This window comes from Pan paniscus, chromosome 14 (assembly GCF_029289425.2).
Source record: "Pan paniscus chromosome 14, NHGRI_mPanPan1-v2.0_pri, whole genome shotgun sequence".
Taxonomy (NCBI): domain Eukaryota; kingdom Metazoa; phylum Chordata; class Mammalia; order Primates; family Hominidae; genus Pan; species Pan paniscus.
The window spans coordinates 49,500,080-49,517,697 of NC_073263.2; the positions used below are offsets into that span (position 1 = coordinate 49,500,080).

Genomic DNA, 17,618 nt, shown 5'->3' on the forward strand with positions numbered 1-17,618 from the left:
TGTCCCAGGATAGGCAAGTGCTCCTATACTGACTCTGGCAACACCTTACCAAAAGTCTTCCCAGTGGAGCCTGAGGTGAATTCGGCCTCTTTCCGATCCACTTGGAGGAGTCACTTCTTTGTTATCTTGACTGCCAGCTTCCCAAACAAGGCAAATACTTTTAGGTGAAATAGTCTCTTCTTTGTGGCACGAAATGATCACAATAAATGGAGATTGTGGGAGAAAGCAAGCTCAGGAAATCATTCATATAAGAGAAGACATCCAAAGTCTTCTTTCAACATAAAATCATATATTGAAGCTGCCTCTGTTTTTAGTAATTATTTATGTTGTATGCAGATGTCTGTGCTGCACTTGAGTAGTTTTTTTGTTTTTGAGATGGAGTTTCACTCTGGTTGCCCAGGCTGGAGTGCAGAGGCACAATCTCGGCTCACCGCAACCTCCGCCTCCCGCGTTCAAGCAGTGCTCACGCCTCAGCTTCCTATTTGGGTTTACAGGTGCCCACTACCACGTCCAGCTAGTTTTTGTATTTTCAGTATAGATAGGGTTTCTCCATGTTTGTTAGTCAGGCTGGTCTTCCGACCTCAGGTGATCTACCTGCCTCGGCCTCCCAAAGTGCTATGATTACAGGCATGAGCCACCGCGCCCAGCTGAGTAGTTTTATAAAAAGTGAAAATTAAAGGTAACAATGTGCATTGTGTTCCACATCTTCCATTTTATGTACTTCAATAAATTAAAAGTATAAATTAATACTTAAGGTTCTCCAAAACATCTAATTTTTCATCTATTGTGTGCCAAGTCGTATGATAAGGACTTTACAATATTTGTACTGTCAGTTAAACCTACCACACTTCCTTAAATTCCCATTCCAGACTTTTTCTCATTTTCATGTTCAAAATGTTTAAATAGGCCAGGCACAGTGGCTCATGCCTGTAATCCCAGCACTTTGGGAGGCTGAGACAGGTGGATCACCTGAGGTCAGGAGTTCAAGACCAGCCTGGCCAATATTGTGAACCCTGTCACAACTGAAAATAGAAAAATTAGCCGGGTGTGGTGGTATGCACCTGTAGTTCCAGCTACTCAGGAGGCTGAGACAGGATAAGTGCTTGAACCTGGGAGGAGGAGGTTGCAGTGAGCCAAGATCACACCACTGCACTCCAGCCTGGGGGACAGAATGAGACTCTGTCTCAAAACAGAAAAGAAGTGTTTAAATAGCCAGGCACAGTGTAATCCCCACACTTGGGAGGCCAAGGCCAGAGGATCACTTGAGCACAAGAGTTTGAGACCAGCATAAGCAACATAGTGAGACCCTGTCTCTACAAAAAGTTAAAGATTAGCTAGGTGTGGTGGTGTTGGTGGGACATGGTGGTGCTTGCCTGTAGTCCCAGCTCCTTGGGAGGCTGAGGTGGGAGGATTGCTTGAGCCCAGGATATCGAGGCTACAGTGAGCTATGATCCCACCACTGCATTCCAGCCTGGGCGACAGAGTGAGACCCTATCTCAAAAAATAAAATATTTAAATATTTGGCTTTTTGCATAATAATATTGGTTAATAACGTTGTATTCAATCATGTATCACTCTTCATTTTGTTTATCAGATCAATTCGTGGGCAAAAGCAACATAGTAGCAAGTAAGCCAAACTTTTCAACAACTTCAGTTTGACTTGATACTTGTTATTTTTGATAACAAGACTTATTTTTGATAACTTGATACTTTTTTTTTTCCTTCGTAGATTCACTTTCTACCTATTCTTGGATGACTCCCCAAACAATATTATCTACAGCCCAGACGTTTCTAAGCTCCAGGCCCCACCGCACACCAGGCATCTCTACTTGATTGTCTACATCCTTCTGGCTTGCTGTGTTTCAGACTGAACTTCCTCCTATATTCTTCTCAGAGAAGGGCGCTACCATCTGCTGAATTGCTCAAATTTGATTCCCTTCCCCACATCCAGCAGTTGCTCTTTCTTGTCCATTCTGTTTCTTGTCTCTTGAATCCACCCCCATCACATGGTCCCACCTGCCTCTCCCCTAGGCCAGGCCCGTGCCACCTTTTCCCCAGACTCTTCCTGCAGCTTTACTCCGCCAATCAACTGAATGGCTTATTTTTATTCTTGTGGTAAAATACACGTAACATAAAACTTATCATCTTAACCCTCCAATTCATTTTTGACATTACTCCTGGAGTGACTTTTCAAAGCATAAATTTAGTTATGTCTCATCTTCCCAAACGTCTTTGGAAGTTCCCATCACCTGTAGAATAAAATCCCTAACCTGACATATGAGCTTTCCTAATTTCCCTGGACTAATTTTCTCATTATATCACACCCTGCTGTTGCACCCTGCACTCTCAGCATCTTTGTGCTTCATCCAGTGCAACATGCTGGTTCCTACCTCCTTGCCAGTGCGCCTGCAGCTCCTTCTGAACTGAATGCGACACCCACCTTCAATGTGCCTTAACAGATCCTTACTAGTTTTTCGTACCTTAGTTCAAGGTTCCTTCCTCTGTGAAACCTGGACTCACCCAATTGGACCTTGACATATCTCACCTTACACCATTTCTACTGTATGTTGACTTCAGAGGTAGCACTTGATTTCATAAGGCTCTAGGCTTAAATGAGACATGTCACAAGTTGTGTTCTTCCAAAGCCGCCCATTTTTGTCTTTTTGAATAGCATGGTTTAAATTTCTAATGGGTTGAATTCACCTCTGATGCATTTGTGAAGCAATAAGTTAAATTCTGCAGATAAAATGCCTGCAAGTCAGCCTCCTCCTTCAAAATGGCTGAAGACAAGTATACATCAATATTGTAGTTTTCATAAATGCTATTCATGTGAATGAAAAGGAAATATGTTCACCTTTCAGGGATCACATGTGACTCTGGAAGGGTATTTTCTGTGGCTGAGCACAGCTTTGATTATTTGAGGATTTAGGTCTGATGCATCCGATAAGGCTGCCAGTACTTGTATATTATGGAAGATGTCATGTTGATTTCTATTGATTGCTTGTCTCCCCAGTAGAAAGTAAACTCCTTTAGACTAAAGACCATGTCTTTCTATTATATACCTAGCAGCCAGAGTGGTAACTGCTAATGCTAAATGCCTAATATATACTAGCTGAATGAAAAAAGTGACCTTTTAGTATTTCTTTTTCTTAACTTTTTCTTTTTCTGGGTCAGAAAGAAAACAAGTAGTATTGAGGATCCTCAGAATAGGAAATGCAAATACTGCATTCCAATTATTGGCAGGGACATGAAGAATATCTGTTTCTATAGTAAGGAGGAGTTAGGGTCCAAAATAGAAACAGAAGTGATACTCTGGCTAAAGATGTACACAAAGTTCACAACTGGGTAAGGAAGCTGAAATCCAAATGCCAATTTACTAATGTGAGGAAAAATGAGGGTAACTTACTATGTTGTAGGGGAAATTATTAAGTAACATGCATGTGAAATGTACCTTATAACAGGTTCTGTATTTTTAAAGGGATATAATTATGTGTTCATGCATATTTGAGAATTTTATTACGTTGTGTTTTATTAGTGGAACTAAATCAGTAGAATTAGATAAACCTGACACACAATAAGATGTTTCAATCAACAAGATACTTGGGATGCAGAGAAAGTGACTATTTAGGTAAGATATTCTTGCAACCCCAAGAGAGGTAAACCAGACCACAGGTGGAAGTCTGGCAAGTAGGAGCCATGAACTGCCTTGAGGGAGTTGGAAGCAGCTTTAAGACACTATGAAGAAGGGCTCAACTTGTCCACAAAATGTTTTAGGTCTACCAGTTTGAGAACTGCAGGACACACACCTGCACTTTGTTCCTCCCTCTGTTGTTGCCATTGGTGAAAATAAACCAAGTGCTCTCGACCACACATTGCTTCACCCGTCTTTCTTATCAGCAGTGCTACACAGAAGCAATCCATGGCCAGGAGAGTTTTCATTTTCTTAATGGCTTTTGCGTACACTGGGTTTACAAATACTTACGGCAGTTCACTAACTTAACCAACGTCCCTGCTCATGCCACCACCAAAGAGTTGAATTCAAATGGAAGGAGAAAGAATAGGTGGTCAACAGGTTCAGTAATGAAAGATGCCATGTTGGGCAAGAACCATAGTAATGGACTAAAGGGCTGGGGGATGGAATGAGGAGTTTAGAATCAGGGAAACAGTAGATCAGCAGGTCAGAACAGGAGAGTGCAGTGAGGTCCCGAGAGGCCACCATCCCACCCCAGCTACCATGCATGGATTTTTCCCCATGAGCCATCCCAGGTGAACTGTTTGGGTGTCTAGCTGACTGACCCAAAGGGCTAGAAGTGAAGTGGCCAGGAGCAATAGTTGCCAGAACCGATGGTAAGAACGGTGGTAGAAACACCAGTTCAGTAGCTAGTTCTATCCCCTAAGAGTTTGTTTTATGTAGGATCTAACAAAACAGGCAAGCAATATAACCAAGAAGTATTTATTAAGCAATCTTCTGTGCTAAGTAAAGAAGGCTCTTGCCAGGCGCGGTGGCTCACACCTGTAATCCCAGCACTTTGGGAGGCCGAGGTGGGTGGATCACTTGAGGTCAGGAGTTCGGAACCAGTCTGGCCAACATGGTGAAACTCCATCTCTACCAAAAAAATACAAAAATTAGTTGGGCATGGTGGCACACACCTGTAGTGGCAGTTATTCAAGAGGCTGAGGTGGAAGGATCACTTGAGCCCAGGAGGTCGAGGCTGCAGTGAGCCAAGATTGTGCCACTGCACTCTAGCCTGGGTGACAGAGTGAGCCCCTATCTCAATAAATAAATAAATAAGGCTCTTTAGGTATCCTTAATGCCTAGTGTAGTCCCTGGCGTTTTAGTAGGGCTCCATAAATATTTGAATCTATTTGAAAGATTCAAATGGATTATGGAAACAAGACGATAGCAAATTAAGTAAAGTGGCAGCATTTTTTTTTTTAACTTTTAAATTCAGGTATAGCATGCACATAGGCTTTCAATGAACTTTTACAAAATGAACACACCTATATAACCACCACCTAGATCAAGAACTGTTTTACCATCACCCCAAAAGTGTCACCTTGCGAAGATAACCACTATTACCACCATCTCATAGTTTGTTTCTAATTTGGTCTGAGTGGAATCATACATTATGCATTTTTGTGTCTGGTATCTTTCAGTCAACATTGTTTTTGAGATATTTATCTCTGTATGGCTGTAATTCATAGTATTCCATTGTTTATAACAAAATTTACCTAATGTTGATGTTCACTTGCGTTGTTTCTAATTCAGGGCTATTACAAATAAAGCTTCTATAATGTGCACATGTGTTTTACATGTGCGTGTGTGCTTATTTCTGTTGGAAGAATATAAACCTAGGAGTGAAAAGGCTGGGTCATGGAGTATATGTGTTTTTGCCAAACAAATTTTCATATGCTTGTTTGACTTATAAGGTGCTGCTGCTGGCTTTAATGGGGACATATAACACATGGTATATAAATCCTATTAACCTTCCAAAATGCAAAAAAAGAATTTCAAATTCTGAAATACATTTAGACCCAAAGGTTTTGGATGAGGGGTTATGGAGCTATATATATAAATAGACATGAACATGTACATAGCAATTTTATTTCTTAGAGGCATATGTGAAATTCCCATTTCTTTTTTTAAATTCACTCCCCATTAATGCTTCTTAAAAGTAATCTATGTATTCTTAGTTCTACCTGTTTTTCTGTTTGGGTTTCTTTGTTGTTATCTTTGTCTATGTTGGCTTATAAATAAAAACGCCTAGGGGAAAGAGGTGCTAAGATTCTCAGATAGTGAATGGCAATGACTAAGACAGGTCCTTAAAGGCTTCAGGGCTCCAGTGCTCAAATATGCATAGGGTCTCACACAAAACTTCCCATTCAGATGGTAAGGAACAGGTTCTTGAATCACTCTTGTAACAAACACCCAGGTGATTCTGATATGCATGGTTCATGGTTACACTTTGAGAAATACCACTTTGAAATTTAACAAATGGTCAGGCATGGTGACTCACGCCTGTAATCCCAGCATTTTGGGAGGCCGAAGCGGGTGGGTCACCTGAGGTCAGGAGTTTGAGATCAGCCTGACCAACATGGCGAAACCCTGTCTCTACTAAAAATACAAAAATAAGCTGGGCGTGGTGGTGGGCGCCTGTAATCCCAGCTACTTGGGAGGCTGAGGCAGGAGAATCGCTTGAACCCGGGAGGCAGAGGTTGCAGTGATCTGAGATCATGCCATTGCACTCCAGCCTGGGCAACAAGAGCAAAACTCTTGTCTCAAAAAAACAAACAAACAAAAAATAACAAATATGGCCATTGTGCCTTGCACAAGTCTAACGTCATTAGTATGGGGTGTGCTTTTCCTAAAGGTAATTGTAGGTTACTGAAGCACATTATTTCAAACCTTGGACACTTTAAATAGAACACTGTTATAATAAATTTGACCAAATATCAACATTACATTTCATCAAAATGAGACTGTCAGGCCTCTGAGCCCAAGCTAAGCCATCATATCCCCTGTGACCTGCACGTATACATCCAGATGGCCTGAAGTAACTGAAGAATGACAAAAGAAGTGAAAATGGCCTGTTCCTGCCTTAACTGATGACATTACCTTGTGAAATTCCTTCTCCCGGCTCATCCTGGCTCAAAAGCTCCCCTGCTGAGCATCTTGTGACCCCCATCCCTGCCTGCCAGAGAACAACCCCCCTTTGACTGTAATTTTCCTTTACCTACCCAAATCTTATAAAATGGCCCCACCCCTATCTCCCTTCGCTGACTCTCTTTTCGGACTCAGCCTGCCTGCACCCAGGTGAAATAAACAGCCTTGCTGCTCACACAAAGCCTGTTTGGTGGTCTCTTCACATGGACACGAGTGAAAGAGACCCTACTGTTACACAATAGGAGGACACGGTACTCTCTGTGTACAGAAAACTTACCCAGGTTAGAAGAGGAGTGAGTACAGGACACTTTGAAAAAGCCCTTTCTTATAGTACTTGTGATGCCTGCGGATATTTCATACCAACCCACAGAAAGGGTGTTTTTGATGACAGAAATGAGTAATGTTGGGCCGCTGACTAGGGATGATTTTGTTGTGAGAAAATAAAGGTATTTTGTGAACTATAATTTGGACACTTCCCCTTGCTTCAGATAGAACATTTTAGTGTGAGAAAAACAGTGTTTCCAAAGCGTGACATTTCTTGCTTTTGTTTTAAATTGTATGCAAACTTCGGATTGTACTTCATAAGAGACCCATGTGTTTATAAAATTTTTTTGTCATATTCTTAATCATAATATCTTTAACACTCAAATATTTACTTATTTGTCTTTGAATACCTTTCTGATCTCTGCCACAGCCCTCGGGAAGAATTTTTTACCTCCTTTTGAGAAACAAGGGTGTTGTAATAATTGTTGAATTAGGAATTCTTCATTCCTTATATTTTCATTTCTTTATTATTGTCAGGCTTCTGAGCCCAAGCTAAGCCATCATATCCCCTGTGACCTGCACATACACATCCAGATGGCCAGTTCCTGCCTCAACTGATTGCCTTAACTGATGACATTCCACCACAAAAGAAATGAAAATGGCCTGTTCCTGCCTTAACTGATGACATTATCTTGTGAAATTCCTTCTCCTGGCTCATCCTGGCTCAAAAGCTCCCCTACTGGGCACCTTGTGACCCTCACTCCTGCCCGCCAGAGAACAAGCCCCCTTTGACTGTAATTTTCCTTTACCTACCCAAATCTTATAAAACGGCCCCACCCCTATCTCCCTTCACTGACTCTCTTTTCGGACTCAGCCCGCCTGCACCCAGGTGATTAAAAGCTTCATTGCTCACACAAAGCCTGTTTGGTGGTCTCTTCACACAGACATGCATGAAATTTGGTGCCGTGACTCGGATTGGGGACCTCCTTTGGGAGATCAATCCCCTGTCCTCCTGCTCTTTGCTCCATGAAAAAGATCCACCTACAACCTCGGGTCCTCAGACCCACCAGCCCAAGGAACATCTCACCAATTTTAAATTGGATAAGCAGCCTCTTCTTACTCTCTTCTCCAACCTCTCTCACTATCCCTCAACCACTTTCTCCTTTCAATCTTGGTGCCACCCTTCAATCTCTCCCTTCTCTTAATTTCAATTCCTTTCATTTTCTGGCAGAGACAAAGGAGACACATTTTATCCGTGGACCCAAAACTCCGGCGCCGTTCACGGACTCAGGAAGGCAGCCTTCCCTTGGTATTTAATCATTGCAGGGATGCCTCTCTGATTATTCACCCACGTTTCAGAGGTGTCTGACCACGCAGGGACGCCTGCCTTGGTCCTTCACCCTAGCGGCAAGTCCCACTTTTCTGGGGGAGGGACAAGAACCCTGACCCCTTGTCTCCCTGTCTCTACCCCTTCTCTGCTTTTCTGGGGGGCAAGAACCCCCTGATCCCTTATTTCCATCTCCCGACCCCTTATCTCTGCGCCCTGATCCCTTATTTCCACGCCCCGACCCCTTATCTCTGCGCCCCAATCCCTTATTTCCACGCCCCGACCTATTTCTGCATGTCGATCCCTTATTTCCGTGCCCCGACCTCTTATCTCTGTGCCCTAACCCCTTATTTTCCAAGCCCCAACCTCTTATCTCTGCGTCCCAACCCCTTATTTCCATGCCCCGACCCCTTCTCTGCTTTTCTGGGTGACAAGAACCCCCCCGACCCCTTCTCTCCGTGTCTCTACCCCTTCACTGCTTTTCTGGGGGGCAAGAACCCCCCACCCCTTTTCTCCGTGTCTCTACTCTCTCTTTTCTCTGGGCTTGCCTCCTTCACTATGGGCAAGCTTCCGCCCTCCATTCCCTCTTCTTCTCCCTTAGCCTGTGTTCTTAAAAACCTAAAACCTCTTCAATTCACACCTAAAACCTAAATGCCTTATTTTCTTCTGCAATGCCCTTGACCCCAATACAAACTCAACAGTGGTTCCAAATAGCCAGAAAATGGCACTTTCAATTTTTCCATCCTACAAGATGTAAATAATTCTTGTCTTAAAATGGGCAAATGGTCCGAGGTGCCTGACGTCCAGGCATTCTTTTACACATCGGTCCCTCCCTGGTCTCTGTTCCCAATGCAACTCGTCCCAAATCTTCCTTCTTTCCCTCCTGCCTGTCCCCTCAGTCCCAACCCCAAGCATTGCTGAGTCTTTCTAATCTTCCTTTTCTGTATCTGACCTCTCCCCCCCTTGCCAGGCCGAGCTAGGTCCCAATTCTTCCTCAGCCTCTGCTCCTCCACCCTATAATCCTTTTTATCACCTCCCCTCCTCACACCCGGTCCAGCTTACAGTTTCCTTCTGTGACTAGCCCTCCACCACCTGCCCAGCAATTTCCTCTTAAAAAGGTGGCTGGAGCTAAAGGTATAGTCAAGGTTAATGCTCCTTTTTCTTTATCCCAAATCAGATAGCGTTTAGGCTCTTTTTCATCAAATATAAAAACCCAGCCCAGTTCATGGCTCATTTGGCAGCAACCCGGAGACGCTTTACAGCCCTAAACCCTAAAAGGTCAAAAGGCCGTCTTATTCTCAATATGCATTTTATCACCCAATCCACTCCTGACATTAGGAAAAAACTTCAAAAATTAGAATCTGACCCTCAAACCCCACAACAGGAATTAATCAACCTCGCCTTCAAGGTGTACAATAATAGAGAGGAAGCAGCCAGACGGCAATACATTTCTGAGTTACAATTACTTGCCTCTGCTTTGAGACAAAACCCAGCCACACCTCCAGCATACAAGAACTTCAAAATGCCTAAGGCGCACACGCCTAAGCTCAGCAGTCAAGCATTCCTACAAGACCTCCTCCCCCAGGAGCTTGCTATAAGTGCCGGAAATCTGGCCACTAGGCCAAGGAATGCCCACAGCCCAGGATTCCTCCTAAGCCACATCCCATCTGTGCAAGACCCCACTGAAAATCAGACTGTTCAACTCACCTGGCAGCACTCCCAGAGCCCCTGGAACTCTGGCCCAAGGCTCTCTGACTGACTCCTTCCCAGATCTTCTTGGCTTAGCAGCTGAAGACTGACACTGCCTGATCACCTTGGAAGCCTACAGGACCATCACAGACACTCTGGGTAACTCTCACAGTGGAAGGTAAGTCCGTCCCCTTCTTAATCAATACAGAGGCTACCCACTCCACATTACCTTCTTTTCAAGGGCCTGTTTCCCTTACCTCCGTAACTGTTGTAGGTATTGACGGCCAGGCTTCTAAACCTCTTAAAACTCCCCAACTCTGGTGCCAACTTAGACAATACTCTTTTAAGCACTCCTTTTTAGTTATCCCCACCTCCCCAGTTCCCTTATTAGGTCGAGACACTTTAACTAAATTATCTGCTTCCCTGACTATTCCTGGACTACAGCCACATCTCATTGCCACCCTTCTTCCCAATCCAAAGCCTCCTTTGCGTCCTCCTCTTGTATCCCCCCACCTTAACCCACAAGTATGGGATACCTCTACTCCCTCCTTGGCGACCGATCATGCACCCCTTACCATCTCATTAAAACCTAATCACCCTTATCCCGCTCAATGCCAATATCCCATCCCACAACATGCTTTAAAAGGATTAAAGCCTGTTATCACTCACCTGTTACAGCATGGCCTTTTAAAGCCTATAAACTCTCCTTACAATTCCCCCATTTTACCTGTCCTAGAACCAGACAAGCCTTACAGGTTAGTTCAGGATCTGCACCTTATCAACCAAATTGTTTTGCCTATCCACCCCGTGGTGCCAAACCCATATACTCTCCTATCCTCAATACCTCCCTCAACAACCCACTATTCTGTTCTGGATCTCAAACATGCTTTCTTTACTATTCCTTTGCACCCTTCATCCCAGCCTCTCTTCACTTTCACTTGGACTGACCCTGACACCCATCAGGCTCAGCAATTTACCTGGGCTGTACTACCACAAGCCTTCACTGACAGCCCCCATTACTTCAGTCAAGCCCAAATTTCTTCCTCATCTGTTACCAGTCTCGGTGTAATTCTCATAAAAACACATGTGCACTCCCTGCTGATCGTGTCTGACTGATCTCTCAAACCCCAACACCTTCTACATCCTAGGCATGGTTGGATACTTTCGACTTTAGATACCTGGTTTTGCCATCCTAACAAAACCATTATATAAACTCACAAAAAGAAACCTAGCTGACCCCATAGTTCCTAAATCCTTTCCCCACTCCTTTTTCCGTTCCTTGAAGACAGCTTTAGAGACTGCCATCACCCTAGCCCTCCCTGACTCATCCCAACCCTTTTCATTACCCACAGCCAAAGTGCAGGGCTGTGCAGTTGGAATTCTTACACAAGAACCGGGACCGTGCCCTGTAGCCTTTTTATCCAAACAATTTGACCTTACTGTTTTGGCTAGCCCTCAAGTCTGCGTGCGGCGGCCGATGCCACCCTAATACTTTTAGAGGCCCTCAAAATCACAAACTATGCTCAACTCACTCTCTACAGTTCTCATAACATACAAAATCTATTTTCTTCCTCACACCTGACACATATACTTTCTGCTCCCTGGCTCCTTCAGCTGTACTCACTCTTTGTTGAGTCCCACAATTACCACTGTTCCTGGCCCAGACTTCAATCTGGTCTCCCACATTATTCCTGATACCACACCTGACCCCCATGACTGTCTCTCTCTGATCCACCTGACATTCACCCCATTTCCCCATATTTCCTTCTTTCCTGTTCCTCACCCGGATCACACTTGGTTTATTGATGGCAGTTCCACCAGGCCTAATCGCCACACACCAGCAAAGGCAGGCTATGCTATAGTACAAGCCACTAGCCCGCCTCTTAGAACCGCTCATTTCCTTTCCATCGTAGAAATCTATCCTCAAGGAAATAACTTCTCAGTGTTCCATCTGCTATTCTATGACTCCTCAGGGATTATTCAGGCCCCCTCCCTTCCCTACATGTCAAGCTCGGGGATTTGCCCCTGCCCAGGACTGGCAAATTGGCTTTACTCAACATGCCCCAAGTCAGAAAACTAAAATACCTCTTAGTCTGGGTAGACACTTTCACTGGATGGGTAGAGGCCTTTCCCACAGGGTCTGAGAAGGTCACCGCGGTCATTTCTTCCCTTCTGTCAGACATAATTCCTCGGTTTGGCCTTCCCACCTCTATACAGTCCAATAGCAGACCGGCCTTTATTAGTCAAATCAGCCAAGCAGTTTTTCAGACTCTTAGTATCCAGTGAAACCTTTATATCCCTTACGGTCCTCAGTCTTCAGGAAAAGTCGAACGGACTAAAGGTCTTTTAAAAACACACCTCACCAAGCTCAGCCACCAACTTAAAAAGGACTGGACAATACTTTTACCACTTTCCCCTCTCAGAATTCAGGCCTGTCCTCGGAATGCTACAGGGTACAGCCCATTTAAGCTCCTGTTTAGACGCTCCTTTTTATTAGGCCCCAGTCTCATTCCAGACACCAGACCAACTTAGACTGTGCCCCAAAAAACTTGTCATCCCTACTATCTTCTCTCTAGTCATACTCCTATTCACCATTCTCAACTACTCATACATGCCCTGCTCTTGATTACACTGCCGGTTTACACTGTTTCTCCAAGCCATCACAGCTGATATCTCCTGGTGCTATCCCCAAACCGCCACTCTTAACTCTTAAAGTAAATAAATAATCTTTGCTGGCAAGGCTATGCTGAACCTCCTTAGGCACTCTCTAATTAGATGTCCTAGGTCCTCCCAATTCTTAGACCTTTTATACCTGTTTTTCTCCTTCTTTTATTCCCTTTAGTTTTTCAATTCATACAAAACCATATCCAGGCCATCACCAATAATTCTACATGACAAATGTTTCTTCTAACAACCCCATAATATCACCCCTTACCACAAAATCTTCCTTCAGCTTAATCTTTCCCACTCTAGGTTCCCATGCTCCCCCTAATCCCGCTTGAAGCAGCCCTGAGAAACATAACCCATTATCTCTCCATACCATCCCCCAAAATTTTCACGGTCCCAACACTTTACCACTATTTCATTTTATTTTTCTTATTAACATAAGAAGACAGGAATGTCAGGCCTCTGAGCCCAAGCTAAGCTGTCATATCCCCTGTGACCTGCACGTACACATCCAGATGGCCGGTTCCTGCCTTAACTGATGACATTATCTTGTGAAATTCCTTCTCCTGGCTCATCCTGGCTCAAAAGCTCCCCTACTGAGCACCTTGTGACCCCCACTCCTGCCCGCCAGAGAACCCCACTTTGACTGTAATTTTACTTTACCTATGCAAATCTTATAAAACGACCCCACCCGTATCTCCCTTCACCAACTCTCTTTTCAGACTCAGCCCGCCTGCACCCAGGTGATTAAAAGCTTTATTGCTCACACAAAGCCTGTTTGGTGGTCTCTTCACACAGACTCACATGAAAATTATACTTAGCACTATCTGACTTATTCTATTTATTGATGTGCTTATTATCTGTCTTCCCCCCTACCCCCCCAACCCTGCTCCTCTGACTCATAAATTCTGGTAAGGCAGGCTCACTCTGTCTTATTCACTGCCGTATCCTCAGCACCCAGAGAAGTGCCTGGCACACAGAGGTTCTCAAACATATGGTGAATGATGAATGACAGCTATGAGGACACTAGGCTGCACTGGGTATGGTATATACTGTTTCTCACTGATTGAGCCCAGATTCAGCCTAGGAAGCCTTTTCAACACAGCGACCAGCGTCACTGGATGGGTAATGGTGCACAACTGAAACCTATTCCATATCCCTGAATTGCATGCCCTCAAAGGTCTCTAATGCTAATATTCTTTGATTCTACGTATCAGAAGTTAAAATAGCCAAAGCATTTAAAAGAGAGGTTTAAGCAAAAGATGCAGGAGAGAATATTAAACTCCTTATTAGGAATTTAAAAAGTACCTACTTTGTAGCAACCAAACTTTCCTTTAAAATGCCATAAAGTCAGTTGTTACAAAGAAAACCATTTTCCCATTCAAATATTATAATTAGGGAGATAATATCACTGATCAAAGGTTTAGTCGCATAAAAACTGCTGGAAAGAACTATGTATTGGGCTGGACCAGGTGGCTCATGCCTATAATCCCAGCACTTCGGGAGGCCAAAGCAGGCAGATCACTTGAGCCCAGGGGTACAAGACCAGCTTGGGCCACATGGCAAAACCCTATCTCTACTAAAAATACAAAAAATTAGCTTGGCATGGTGGCGCTTCTAATCCCAGCCACCTGGGAGGCTGAGGTGGGAGGTGCACCCAAGTCCAGGAGTTTGAGGCTGCAGTAAGCCGTGATCATGCCACTGCACTCCAGCCCGGGTGATGGAGTGAGACACTGTCTCAAAAAATAAAGTAATTACATATTAATTCAACATTTAATTAATAAAGTTTATACAGGCTCTTGGGTGGTGTTATGCTCTGAACTGTGTCCCACCAAAATTCATGTGCTGAAGCCCTAACCCTCAGTACTTCAGAATGTGACTGTATTTGGAGATAGGGCCTTTAAAGAGGCAGTTTAAGTTAAAATGAGGTAATTAGGGTGGGCCTTCATCCATTCTGACTGGTGTCCTTATAAGAAGAGAAAATCTGGACACACATGTGACACTAGGGATGCATGAACAGAGAAAAGGCCACAGGAAGATTCAGCGAGCAGGTGGCCATAGGCAAGCCAAAATCACTGCATCTTGTTATGGCAGCCCTAGCAAACTAATCCAGATGGCCTAAATCTCACAGCTGTGTTCAAAGTACTGTGATAGAGTCAATAAATACTCACTACAGTGGGTCCCACACACTCCTTCCACATCTATCATCCTTGAATTGGAATTCTGGCAACATCAAGGACATCTTTAGAGAGTGCCCAAACTTTTCCACTCCCTGGCATTTTAAAACAGGGTATTGGGGAAATACTTTTGATGTGGAGAACAAAGGAATTTTTTTACATGAAAAATTTAAAACATACCAGAAATAGAAAATAGGGCAATGAACTCCCACACACCTATCACCATTCAACGAGTACCACAATTTCACCTTATTTGCTTCCTTGTCTCCATGCCCCCTATTTTCCTTAGATGTAGTATGTTTTTTTATTCATCACCATTTTATTTATTTTTAGACGGAGTCTCGCTCTGTTGCCAGGCTGGAGTGCAGTGGAGCAGTCTCGGCTCACTGCAACCTCCAACTCCTGGGTTCAAGCAATTCTCCTGCCTCAGCCTCCCAAGTAGCTGGGACTACAGGCGCACGCCACCACACCCAGCTAATTTTTGTATTTCTAGTAGAGACGGGTTTTCACTATGTTGGCCAGGCTGGTCTCGAACTCCTGACTTCAGGTGATCCACCCGCCTCAGCCACCCAAAGTGCTGGGATTATAAGCATGAGCCACCATGCTTGGCCCATCAACATTTTATTTTCTTCAATGCACTATGGGATGACTTAATTTATGTATATTGGTATACACACAAAGGTAAAGAAACTGAACTAAACTGAGATAAAATATTTACACTGTCAGAATTCCAAACTATAATATTGACTCTATGCCCTAAAATATTTCAAGTTACCAATCTAAAAAACAATTTTGTCCCTGGGAAATTGCAGAAGTTGAAACACAAATTTTTTAAGTTGTTTCCCTACATTGACATATTTCAAATTCATATTATACTTTTTCATTGAGATATAATTCACACACCATAAAATTTACCCTTTTAAAGTGTGCAATTCAGTGGTTTTTAGTACATTCATAGTTATTCAAGAACCACCATCTAATTTCAGAACATTTTCACTGCATTGAAAAGAAACCCAGTGCCTATTAGTTGCTCCCCATTGCTCCCTCCCCCATCCCTTTGGAAACCACTCATCTACTTTCTGTCTCTGAAGATTTGTCTATTCTGGACATTTCATATACGTGGAATCACACCATATGGGGCTTTGTGTCTGGCTTCTTTCACTTAGTATCTATTTTCTTCAAGGTTCATTCAGGTTGTAACACATATCAGTACTTTTTCCTTTTTATAGCCGAAGCATATTCCATTATATGGACTTAACACATTTTATTAACCCACTCATTAGTTGGACAGTTTGGTTGTTTCTGCTATTGACTATTATGAATAATGCTTCTAAAAATACTTGTGTACAAGTTTTTGCACAGATGTGTTTTCAAGTTTCTTGGGTATATAACTAAGAAGTGGAATTGCTGGGTCATAAAGTTTAACTGTTTTTAGCTTTTTTACATATACATTTTTGAGACAGAGTCTTGCTCTGTTGCCCAGGCTGGAGTGCAGTAGCATGATCTTGGCTCACTGCAACCTCCACCTCCTGAGATGAAGCAATTCTCGTGCCTCAGCTACCTGAGTAGCTGGGATTACAGACGTGCATCACCACATCCGGCTAATTTTATTTCTGTATTTTTCTTAGAGACAAGGTTTTGCCCTGTTGGCCAGGCTGGTCTCGAACTCCTGGCCTCAAGTGGTCCACCTGTGTTGGCTTCTTAAAGTGCTGGGATTACAGGCATGAGCCACCACACCCACCCTTGTGTTTAGCTTTTGAGGGATTGTTAAAAGGTTTATCAAAGTGGTTGTCACATTTTATACCAGCAATATATGAGAGTTCCAATTTCTCCATCTCCCTTCCCCACTACCGCTGGCAAAAACCGTTCTACTTTCTGTCACTATGAGTTTGGCTACTCTAGGTACATCATGTAAGTGGAATCATATAGTATTTGTCCCTTTGTGACTGGCTTATTTCACTTAGCATCATGTCCTCAAAGTTCATCTGTATCATAACAAGTGTCAGAATTTCCTACCATTTTAAGGTGGAATGATATTCCATTGTATGTATATACCACATTTTTAAAATTGATTCATCTGTCAATGGACATGGGTTGCTTCTACTTTTTGGCTATTATAAATGATGCTGTTATGAGCATGAGTGTACAGATATCTGTTCAAGTCCTTGCCTTCAATTCTTTTGGGTATATCAATGATATTTTAGAGTTTATAATGTAAGTCTTACAATTCTTTTGTTCAATGTATTCCTTAGTGTGTTGCTCTTTTTTATGCTATGGTAAATTGAGTTATTTTATTAATTTTATTTTCAGATTATTCATTGCTACTGTATAGAAATGCAGTGTTGCATGTTGATCTTGTATTCTGCAACCTCACTGATTTTACTTACTGATTCTAATAGCTTTTTAGTAGATTTCTTATGGTTTTCTATATGCAAGATCATGTCATCTGTAATATATTGTGTATGATCCTTGAAGTTTTACTGTTAGTTTAGTGGTTAGCTTATGATTAGACAGAGGTTTCCATAATTACCTCAAACAAGTAAGTCTCCCTGCCTTTGCCAAGTGAGCTCTACGTGCATGTTGGAGCACACTTTCAATGCTTTTGCAGGCAGTTTACAACTCTACCGTGCCTTCACTCCCTGCTTGCCGGAAGCCTCAAGGTCAGACAGAGGTGACAGATTAGGGCCATCTTAGGTATTACCTGGGCATACACACAACACTGAGCATGCATGTCACCTTCTAGATTTCCAGGAATATGTCAGAGCTTTTCAAAGCCCAATGTGGATATCTTATTTTCCAAACTTTCCCTTCTACGTTTTAAGTCAGCTGT

The 17,618-nt window shown here is 43.1% G+C and overlaps 1 protein-coding gene across 5 annotated transcripts in view; it reads right to left on the minus strand.

Annotated features, from left to right (window-relative positions):
• Window positions 1-1,730: 1,730 nt before the first annotated feature.
• MED4 (mediator complex subunit 4) overlaps window positions 1,731-17,618 on the minus strand; it is a 47,530-nt gene continuing 31,642 nt past the window's right edge. For all 5 annotated transcript variants that reach the window (XM_063595955.1, XM_055096762.2, XM_055096759.2 and 2 more), the window contains one exon: window positions 1,731-4,606. In XM_063595955.1, the coding sequence (XP_063452025.1) occupies window positions 4,407-4,606 (200 nt within the window). In that variant the 3' untranslated portion in view covers window positions 1,731-4,406. The remainder of the gene's footprint in view (window positions 4,607-17,618) is intronic.